The sequence below is a fragment of the Acyrthosiphon pisum genome, chromosome A1, assembly GCF_005508785.2.
Source record: "Acyrthosiphon pisum isolate AL4f chromosome A1, pea_aphid_22Mar2018_4r6ur, whole genome shotgun sequence".
Lineage (NCBI taxonomy): Eukaryota > Metazoa > Arthropoda > Insecta > Hemiptera > Aphididae > Acyrthosiphon > Acyrthosiphon pisum.
Genome location: NC_042494.1, coordinates 165,602,597 through 165,615,010, shown reverse-complemented (window position 1 = coordinate 165,615,010; position 12,414 = coordinate 165,602,597). Strand labels below are relative to the sequence as shown.

General features: G+C 27.0%; 1 protein-coding gene across 1 annotated transcript; it reads right to left on the bottom strand.

The window, feature by feature from the left end:
• Nucleotides 1-2,785: 2,785 nt before the first annotated feature.
• Nucleotides 2,786-6,607, bottom strand: LOC100163085 (eukaryotic translation initiation factor eIF1). The gene is made up of 3 exons (XM_001948861.5): nucleotides 6,311-6,607; nucleotides 4,231-4,388; nucleotides 2,786-3,462 (listed from the first exon to the last, which is right to left on the bottom strand). The coding sequence occupies exons 1-3, from the start codon at nucleotides 6,336-6,338 to the stop codon at nucleotides 3,316-3,318; spliced, it is 333 nt and encodes a 110-aa protein (XP_001948896.1). The 5' UTR covers nucleotides 6,339-6,607; the 3' UTR covers nucleotides 2,786-3,315.
• Between the last annotated feature and the right edge of the window lie 5,807 nt (nucleotides 6,608-12,414).

Below are 12,414 nucleotides of genomic sequence, written 5' to 3'. Positions count from 1 at the left end.
GAATGGCCTAAATTAACTGTTTTAAAAATATGATGAAAAAATTGAAATAATTATTTTTAGATACCGGGTTTTTACCGGTAACCGATAACCAAAAAACGTTATCAACGATTTTTAAACGATTAACGGTTATCACAGTGTTTGAAATAACTTTAAAGAAACGGTTACCGGTTATCAAAATATCAAAATTAAACGATAACCGGTTACCGGTTTTCAAAAATGTTTGATTACCGACTTTATTGATAACGGTTTTAAGCCCTGAGAAAAACGATTCTGAGCGGAGACGGTATGTCAGTCTAGGTATAAGACATAATATTATATATGGTATTAAAAAAAAATTGACCTATAATAGGTACCTATAATAAATTCCAAATTAATCATATCACAATATCCATTAGGTACTTATAACCATGGTTATAACACATAAAACTGCAGTGTTGTTAAGGAACGATTCCTGGAATTGATTCCTTTTTAGAGGAACGAATGAAGGAATATATTCCATTCTTTTTTAAAGGAATAGGAACGTGAAGCAATTCCTTTTTTAGGAATAGGAACGTAAATATTATAATTATGTTGTTCTTTCTCAGAAAAGCGTAAAAAAACATTTGGGGAGAAAAATTTTGTATTTTTGTTTACTTATCGTGTTATTAATCTATTTAAAAAAATTATAGATAAAGTTACCAAAAAACAGCAAACAGTGATACTATCATAGATATATAATAGTATACTTAAGAAATTTCAAGTATACCCACAAAATATATTATGCAATCACAACAAAATAACTAAAATAGTTATTCCCGGTTTTTAATATGTAATTTCGTCCAAATTTGAACTTAAAATGACTATAAAATTAAACTGTGTAAATGTATTGTTTAGATTTTTTGGTAACAGAATTAATTATTTACGTGGAATCTTGTTCTAAATTTTCAATTCTTAGATACAAAAGTTGAACATTTTATAAATTTTTAACTACAAAATAATTATTCAAATTAAAATTTGATAAATTTTGTCAAAATTCGATATTTAAATGCTTATAAAAGAAAATTGTGCCTATGTATTTTTAATATTTTTCAACTGTTATTATAACAATATATCAGGAGCCCTGTATTAATTTCTTACACTTTTTTGCCCAATATATAAAACTTTATTGATATTTATAGAAAAAAAAACAAAAAAAATTTAAAACTTACAATGTCCGTAAACAGCTCAAAAAGAGTCAAATTATTTTCAAAATTTTATCGTATATATAAAATGCTAATATAAATATTCAGTGAAATTTTCAAGTTTCTACAGTCCTTCGTTTTTTAATTACAACAAAATAAGAAAATCGTTACGTAAGAAATCGAGTGAATACCAAATGTTGTAAAAATATGAATTTCAAACGCTCATAAAAATTTAATTTGAGTTTCTTATAGACATTTTTTTTTTGATAAAGGTAGATTATCCTATAAGGAATTTTGTATTACATTTTTAAATCTTAGTTCTAAAAAGAAAAATTTTTACGAATTATAAACTCAAAATAATTAGGTAATTTTCGTGATTTTTCCATATTTTGTCAATTTTTGAACTTTAAATGCTAATAAAAAAAAACTGTGACTAAGGATTTTTAATATTTTTCAAATGTCTTTGTAACAATATAGTAGGAGCCTTGTATTAAATTTTCAAGTATTTTTACTCAACAAATAAAGTTTTATTGACATTCATAGAAATAAAAACTAATTAAATTGGATACTGAAATTTTACTTTTGACCCCCCCAAAGTACCAATTAGATTCACTTTCCTATCAGAAAAGGTACTGTTGAAGAAAATCCAAGCACTTTTACTGTCCTAAAAGGTGATGACAGACACACAAAAAAAAAAACACACATCATTGTAAAATCAATACATTCATCGTTCCACTCAGAATCTAAAAAATCTATAAATCCACAGTAAGCATACAAATAGTTTACATATTTGGCTGTAGGTATAGATTTTAAGATGTTGGTAATTGGACATGACTTATAAAGTAATTAATATTGCATAATATACATAATAGTTAATAATATTCAATATACGAAAACCATAGATTTAACCAATATATTTTGATATTTAACTTAATAAAGATGAAGGAATATTGCTATTTTATAAATTCTTATTCCCAATATTTTCTTAGATGGCGTTATTAAGCTTCTGCAATAACTTATTAATTATACCTAATAATTATTTATCATTAAAAATATTGCACTCTTCAGTCTTCAATAAAAATTAATACTTTAGCATATAAAAATTATAAATTAACCTATGTAAAGAAATATATATATGCATACATTTAATTGAGGCATATTTTTTCTATGATTATTAGTTTATGAACTGATTTAGATATCATAATATATTATAATATTTGTATAGCCAATGGTATAACATATTAAAAGATATATTATTAATTATTTCAAATATATCCAAGCTTAATGATATGGAAGTGAGTATCATTATGAACTTAATAATATTATAATGTAGACTTTATAGTATATGCAATTTGTTAAAAGTTATTTTATGATATTCAAAACTAAATTGAAAATAGAAAACCAATAAATAATTAAAATTAAAACAACTATCAAAAATATTTTTACTTGTTGCCATTAAGATAACTAAGAATAATTCTATGAGTATTTTGGTTTAGAAAACAATGATACAGACTGGAATGTACCTAAGTGTTTGATATTGTTTGAAAAAAATTAATCAATATTTTAGCATTTTCCCCCTTCTTGGCTATAGTAAGGTTCACAACAGAGTTTTGTTCAAGATCATAGTAAATGTTATTATTTTATTAATGAAATAATGTTAAACAAGAACTTACTGCACTTGATTGCAATGTGAGCATATATTATTATATTTTGAATACATTTTACATAACATGTGGAAATTAATCATAATTTATAAATGAAAGAAAAAATATATATATTTATAAAAGACAAATTTTAAATACTTTAGGTACATATAATTATGTTTATAAAACCCTCATCAAATTATATATGTGGATTCCAGTATAATACAAAATTAATTATTTTTTCTTATTACACTTATGGAAACAAAGAAAAAATGTTCTCTAAATCTGTCAGTAGCATTGATATACATATACTAATGCTAATAAAAATCTACATTGCTGAAAATTAAATGATTTGAAAAATTTTTAGAATTAAATATTACATTTATTAATTAAAACATGTTATGAAATTGAGAATTTTGAATTTATTATTATTTGTTTGACTGAGTTTTTGAAAATCGTCACATTAAAAATTCATTAAAAAGGTATTTTGTAGCATGTTTAAATTGTTTCCTTTAGAAACCGTGGACCTTGAGTTGATCAGACTTGGCAAGACCACATTTAGTTAACCATTGGCAAATGTTTTCTCGCTGGTCCCCTTGTAATTGTAACACTTCACCGTATTCAGGATGTTCAACTACTGTACCGTTGCAAGCAAACTCCTGAAATATGAAATTTTCAACATTTAAGTAATATTATATTGGAAGAAAAGTAACTGTAATACATAGGTTTATACAGTAGAACTTCCATATAACGGTCACCGAAGGGACTGTAAATAATGACCGCTATTTAGAGGTGCCTGTCCTACAGAGGTAGAATAACACTAGGATACACTCGATGGGACCAAAAAACTTGACCGTTAACGGAAGTTTTACTTTATTATATAAAAAATGTATACAAGTATTTTTATTTTTAAGTTATCTTTTACTGGATTGTGCATTAAGCAATGTTCTAATTAAACAGGTTGATTATTAAATGAAATTAAAATTATATGTCATTCATAATAAGAGTGGTGACCAGTTTTCGTCTGGCGGTAATCAGATACTTCTCCCACCAAGTTAACTACCAGGTTTGGCATTTGGAACGAAGTCATGCCCATGCGCACAAGTTGGCCGCCGGGTACCACTCTTATTCTGAGTATAGGTAGGTATTAATAAAAATTATTTGTATAGGATAGGTAGGTATATCTTGTAGTTGTATCTAATTTTTGTAATTGCATTGATAGTACAACATAAAGTAAGTCCTAAAATAATTAATAGAATATTATACCTAACTACATTGTGGGTATCTAAACGGATATTATGTTTATCACATTTCTTATTTTTTTTTAAGTATTACAAGAAACAGGATAAATTAAGAACAATCAAATATAGCTATTTAATAGCTTATTAAATAAGTTTTAATAAAAAATATTTAATATGACTTATTACCTTTTTGCAGGCGCGTACAATCTTTTTTAAATCATATTCTGAAGATAAACCTTGAACCGTTGTTAATGTTTTACGACCATTACGCTGTTGAATTCTTATGTGAACAAGCCCGTCTTGAACGTCATCGTCTGCACCCTTGATTGCATCAGCAAACGGGTCTTAAATATCAAATAACAACAATAAGCTATTTTACCATTCAATAGTCAATTATCTACTAATCAATACAAAAATAATCAAAATAGTACAACTGTAAATTGTAATGGCCTTATCATACTATGATGAAACTATGAAAGTGTGAACTAATAAACTACATAGAAGTTATACAAAGTTAAAATAAAACAAGAAATTGACAATTTACTAACAAATTATAAATTTAAAAAAAAATACCTTGTAAGTAACCTTAGATTAGTTATACATTTTAAAGTGTATCTGAAATAAATGTATCAAGTTTTTTCAATTATAAATTATTTTGTTGTTGTTGTTGTGGAATAGTTAAGTGAATACCAGAAGAGATAATATCTTATTATGTGTAAGCTGTAGCATGTTTCTAATTTCTTCATATTATGTGTGATATACCAATATTATAATGTTGTGTACTGTATTGCTACCAACCTATAGATAATAGGTACTAAACATATAAATTGATGGATTATTAATAGGTACCTATTTAGTTTATAAAGCCAGAGATCAACCGTTTCATTTTAAGATGAATAGAGGAGACCCATGAGGAGACCAATATAATATATAAATAATGTATTATGTATATAATGTAATAATGTATGAACACAAATTTTAATTCATGTAATAAAGATTCCAGGGTTGGAACGTATAAATGTATAATACAGTACAGTATAAAAGTCTTTTTTTTTGCTGGATTGAACAGCTCTTATCAAGTTATAAATGTATAATAATAAATAATAATTGTTATATTTTGTGATAATTTTTTTAATTTTTTTACATTAATTACTAAGTACCATTTAGTACATCTTTATTCTGTCTTAATAAACTACATTAATATTAATAATTATTATTTTATAATAAAAAAAAGACATTTGTGATAGTTAAATAATTTGTTATATTAATAAAAATATATATTTTTTTGTTATAACTTAAAATTACAAAAAAAGAAATTTGTATTGTTTTTAATTGTATTCTAAATTTAAGAAAATGAAGTATTTCTTAGTCGTTATTTAGTTTTAAATGTTTTATATGCGTATATTACCAACCCTGAAAGATTCAACCGGGTTTAATCATAGACCTATAAACTAATGGACAGCGCTTAGAGAGAGAAGTCAGGAGTAAAATATAGTGAGTGAGTGAGAAAAGAAACAAAGCAGTAAAATGTATACAGTTCCTTATGCGGGCTCCTTCACTACTTTATGTTCCTTCTCTCTCAGTTATATGGCTATAATATAATCACCTAGTACTGATGGCAGGGAGGAGTGGAATGAGCTGTCCAATAGTATATAGGTCTATGGGTTTAGTAATTAAAAATGTATTTTATTATGAAATTATAACTTACAACTTTTAATAATATATATCAAACAATTAAGTATATTGTAAAATGTAAACAGTTTATTTTATAAGTAAGTCGGTAGTTAGTGTTTTGTGTTAAATAAAAATAAAAAAAATAGAAATGGTACCTATATAAAAAAAAATGTGATGGAAATGTATAGCTTTACTCGTACAGTATAACTATGTATAGATATATATTATGTAGATATCTTAGTTTTCGTAGTCGCATTGCCAAAAAAAATATAAAAAATAAAATCAAATGACGTCAATCGACACTCACAACGAGAATGGACGTCAAATCAACGGGAAAAATCTCGAAAACATTGTTCGTTTTTGTTCTTTTTGAAGGCCATGTAACACACCGGTCGGTTGGCCTTAAAAAACACTCCGTGACGCGTGTCACTGGAAAACCCGGAGCAGCGAGACGACAATCGTCCGCGTTTACGCTACCAAAATTGGAATATCTACGCAAAAAACCTAAATTCCGTGTTCAACTCTTGTGGGACCGCTTAAAGCGTTTCGGGCAACGAGCGCGCGGTCCCATTATCCCAATATTTGTACTTACCGAATACGTTGAGATTCTGGATTGACATGCGTATGTTCGTTTCTCCTGTGGTAACGACTGGTCTCTTGGAATTCCACTCAGCTACGGGAAGGTGTCGCTGGCGATCTAACGACGGATGCCGGTTGAACGGAATAGGCAAATGAAATCGACCAAAAAATGTTCAGACGTCAAGGCCCAACGATGTTACGACGTCAACAATGGAGACTAGAGAGCAGACACTGGCGAACTTGAAAAAAAAGTACGCGGAATAAATTATAATAATAGAACGGAGACGTCATGAGAATAACATGATTGTGAATTGTGTAATTTCGCGGAGTAGGGGGATACGGTATTTATAGTACGGTGTGTACGGGAAGTGTGAAAAAAAAATGGCAAAAAATAATAATCGTAGCAATTCGAAGGTAGAATAAAATTAGTGATTAGGACAGTTCTGCTCCGCGATAAGAAATTATAGCTGATAACCGTAATCAAGAGTTCGAATTCTAATTTCGAACCGTTCATGCTTATGCATTGATGCATTCATATTAATTCATGCCTGTTTATACTTTATTTAGTTAGTTACATCGTAGTTAATACTAGTTACAATTACCTTAGTTAGTTAATAGTTGCAATTACTTAATCCGGTTCTAAACAACTATATTATACACTATACATTATACATATCTATAATCAAAACATTCTAAAGTCCAAACAAAACACTCAATTACACAACAGTCAACAACGTAATAAAGTAAAATTCAACAAAACAACTGTAAAAATCATGAACTAAGAAATAATATAATATGGTAACCTTAGTTATATTATTATCTTAGCTCTTAAATCTAAATATTGATCCGTTAACGTAAGTACAAAGTTTTTTTTTTACATAACATCTATAATATTATACATTTATGGCTTACAATTTATTTTCAAATTGTTTGCAGTATATCCTACACAATAAAATAAATGGGTATATTTAGATTTTACCACATACCCTTTTATTGCAATTTTGTATTTGAAACCTATGTATTTAGGTATACTAAAAACATTGGTGAAGTCAGAATTCGGATCACAGACTTAGTTTAGAGTATTAAATTTACTTAATAAATTGGTTATTTAACCTTCCCCCTATAAATCAGGTCACCCGTTAGCTTAGCTTAGGTCTGCCCTCATCCAACATTGAACTCTCAATCATTCCTTCAGAAATATGAGAAATGTGAAAAACTCTGTAAACAAGAATTGCAACGACTACATAAAAGTTCATGGCATGATGACTTTAAATCAAGTGCATAGATATTTGTTGGTGGATCTCACCTTATAACCTTTCTGAAGGTGATATTATGTCTATATCAATTTTTAATTTTTAATTTCTAGTGGTTTTAAAATGGTTTTTTTTTTATCCTGTATACAAAATTTCTACCAGAAGGAGTGCTTCGATTTCAACATATAGTACCTTATCTTTTAGCAAATTGGATCAAGATGGTACTTTAGAGAGGTCATTTTCTCAATATTTCTGAATGCCATGGGAAAAACTACCAACAAATTACGAAAATCAGCCAAAATGGGATTTTAGTTTCTAACGCTTTGTTTATCACCATAGCAACAATTAAAAAATTATAATATTATAATATTAATTCAACTAAAAGGCTATAATAAATAATAACAATATATAAAATCCAAACCGTCTCCGCTCAGAATCGTTTTTCTTATACAATGATATTATATCATTGAATTCAGGTTCAATACAATCCATTATACATTGATCTACTTGGAACCTACTGTTATGCAGAGCTTAACAGCTTAACTGCTTTTTTTTTATAATTTACCAATCATGTAAGTCATAAATATTAATGAATTGTTTTTAATTTTAGATATGAAGAAATCATTCATTTAAATTTGATATGGGATAAACGCACTGGCAAAAAGATGGGATACAGACATACAGTTATATATTATGCTACAATGATAAGAGAAGCACAATATTAGCAGTGAATAACTTCAATGGTATATTTGTATTAGGTTGAATATTGCGTGTTTATCACGTACATCATAGGTTCTGACTTCTGAGTTTTTTATTGTGGTTTGTAATGTACATGATCAACACTTAATTATTTACTTATAGTACGTTTCACAATAACTGGCAGCTGATCGTAGTGCCCTCCAGTGGCGTTTTTTCAGTAGGGCTATAGTACTTGTTTATCATTATACCAATAGTTAATCAAAAAAATATAACATATTAATACCTTTGAAAAGAGCAAAAATTATAAAACATTTTATTAGATAACAATAAATAATAAAGATTTTAAGTAAATAGTTTTTACCTACATATTTAAAAACAATTATATCATACTACTTTTCATTACTGAAACGTTAATGATATCACTATAATAATGACCAAACTATAATAATATATAAATAATAAATACTAATAGTTTTGAAATACATTAAAAATTTTATATCGCATAATTAAATTAGAATATCATAGATTTTTGAAATTCCCTAGAAAAAAAGTTTAGACAATTTTTTTTTAAATTTCATTTAAGGGATTTTTTAATTTTTTTTCTATTATAATGCAATTGATACTTCAATTTGAGTTCTTTCTTTTAATCTATTTATTTGTTTAATGGTTTTTAAAACTTTAAATGTTTTATTTTTGAATACATTTACGCGTTATTAAATATTATATACGTTTTACAAACTTTTATTACTTACCTATTATAAGTATAAATATACAAATTAAATTATATTAATTGTATATTTATTAATTAAACTAATAAAATAAAAAAGTTAATATATATTAATAATATTATGTACCTACCATACAGTTCAGTCTATATGTTTTTAATTAAATTTAACTTTTGTATTGAAAAGAAACAAGTGGGTAGATAAGTTTAAATTAAATATATATTTAAATTGGATAAGAACTTATTTCATTGCACATTCTTATATACTTAATAGTATTGCTATACTAATCTCAATGTTGATCTTAATTTCAAAATTAAGTTATCGTTAAAAAAACACCCTAGTTAATAGGTACCTATTTAATAATAAAATATGTTGTGTAAAAGTTATAAGTACATTATAAGTAGTTACTAACTACTAGTTAGCCCTTTAAAATTATATATACTAAATTATATGTATTATATATACTCAAAAAATGAGATTCTTATGCTTTTAAATTAATTACTGTATCTTTTTGTAAAGTATTAACAACTATTTTTAGCATTTACCTATGATGGAAATTTCCACAGACATTTGTACATCTCTAGGCTAAGCAAATATCACAAGGACACACGTTCAACACACTTGCACCTCAATACCTCATAATAAAAGAAGACTGCCTGATCTATGAACTATGTGACAAAGAGTTGACCATAAAACACATCACACTAGAATGTCCATGGTTAGGTTAGATTAACAGCTTCAGATTAATTCTCGGAAACCCATCAACGATGCTAAAATCACTTGGCGAGGAAAACTCAAAAAATATCTACAATTATATTATTATGAATTTCTGATGCCGGCGCATTGAGAAGTCCAAGGATGTAGCAAAAACGGTATTTGTCGGTTCCACACAAAAGTCGCAATCACATTCGTTTAAAATTTAAATTATAATATTAATGTGTTCATTCGAAATGCTCGTTGTTGTCTGGTAGTAATATTAAAATTTAAAATATTCGATTGTTGACGAGTAGTAATCAAAAATCATTATTACAATGATGAACAATGGTTTCGTTTCCTTCGACGAATGAAAAATAAAAATTGACCATAAATTAATCCGATAAGGAAATACCGTTTACTTTTGTAAATCACAATGACTGTTTACCACGGTATTCGATATCGTCAGGAATTCACGACGTCACTATAGATGGCGAACCATGTACTTTATTCAAATGTGTTTGGTTTAAAATTCTAAATAAGCCTTCAAGTCTCTTGGTAGATAGTGTACCTATCTATTTTGAAGCTTACTGACACAATAAAATCAACTAATGCCGCAGCATTGTATGCTTTTTTCTATTCAATAAAATATTTTTCATTATTCAAATGGATGCTTCTGCATAATAATTACTTATTAGTGTCGTGATTACGTTGAAGAATTCTAGATCGATAAAAACGTACTTGCCTTTTAAAATTGTTCTCAAATCTTTTTATAAAATTTGCTGGTGCTTCTTTTTTAATACGAGATTTGGTGTTCTTGAACTCTGCTTCTAACATACATAGCAATTTCAATCTTATTAAACTCAGTTTTTATAATTATTGTTTATTAATTTAATTTTTAATATTACATATCGATTGAAATAACTTCATTAATGCCATTCGCTATTATTAAGATTAATATTCCATTTTTAGAATCGTGTATCCATCGCCATTCGCCACTCAGCTTGACTCGTATGGAAAATGGAAATAGCAAAGAAATTGTTTTGCCTTTGGCCACTATTTACCCATGAATGAGTTCCTTTTTTAATTCCAAATAAAATAAAAATTCTAATTTAATCATTTATGTTTTTTTTTTCGTTTTATGCATACTTCTTTAATTTTTATTTACCTATAATATATAACTACAAGTAGGTACATATTTTATATGTTTATGTAATATATTATTATATATTTTAAGATTTTCTTAAAAATTAAATTTTTGGCTAGTTAGCAATATACATTATACACATTAAAAAATATATCTTAATTTAAATATTTACATACTTATCTGTGTAAATTATTGGAACTAGAAAGGAACGAACAATTTTGTCATTTTTCCTTAAAAAAAGAACTTGTTCATTTTCTCGTTCTTTTTTGATAAAAAAGAATTCGTTCCAGGAATCCGTTCCTTTTGGAACTCGTTCCTTCCAAACACTGATTTGATGTGTACAAAGTGAAAATATATGACGTACCTACGTATATACCTATGTAACCTAATATAATAGCAACAACACTGTGGTGTTTTTCATAAATGTACCTACCTATAATGAATCATTGAGCACCATTAGTACAGTAACAAATAATATAATTTTTTTACATACCGCGATGTAAAATTATACCAATTAAGTACTTAATATTTGTATTTATGTATAATTAATTAGGTATCTACTATAAATTGTAATTCTTTTGTAACTAGGTATCTGTGTGAATAAAATATTGGTTTATATGAAAAAAATAATAACATTTACCTAACTGAAATAGACAATAAGTAAGTTGTACTAAAATATTAAAATGTTATTTATTTTCTAGTTAACACTATACTGTATAACATGAGCGTGCGTCAATAACAAAATCACGCATGCATATGATGGTAACCAATATTATCCATATAATGACTAATATTATATGTGTATATTACGTATAATGTATGCACATTGATGTATTTTTGGTCGTATTGTATTGTACATTCACCAAACCGATCACTTACAAGTTACGAGTATATATTAAGATATATCCTTGCATTGACGATAACATTTTAAACCTTCGAATAAATTAAATGTCCGACTGATGAATGCATGTTACCGCCTTGTGGTCGGAGAATAATTTAAACCTATAATATTATGGGATTCGATACCGCGATTTTCTGTTTTTGTCTAACAAACGCGCGACATAGTATTTTAGACGTGTTTTTTGCCAAACATTTCAATTGATCTATTGAAGCAATAAGAAATCTGAAAACAGTTATGGATTTGTCGTCAAGTCTACTTGAAATCGACTTTCCCACATGTTTGATATTATCCTCCAAATAACTAAAAATGTCATATTAAAAAAAGAGTATTAAAACATTTTCGTATTTTAATTTTTGGAGAAGTTAAAATCAAAAAATCATAAATATGGGAAAGTCGATTTCAAGTAGACTTGTCGACAAATTCAAATTTGTTTTTAGAATTCTTATCGCTTCATTATATCAATTGGTATGTTTGGTAAAGAACCAGTCTAAAATCCAATGTCACGTGTGTGTTGGACAAAAACAGAATATCACGGTATCGAATCCCCTTAATGAACGGCTAGTATTAAAATACAACTATACCGTACAAAAAGAACAATAATAACACATTATATTGCATAAACATTATATATTTATATACATACTTTGATATATAGACGCAGTGCATGGTCGTAAACTATCTAGCTTAGTTTTGAAGATC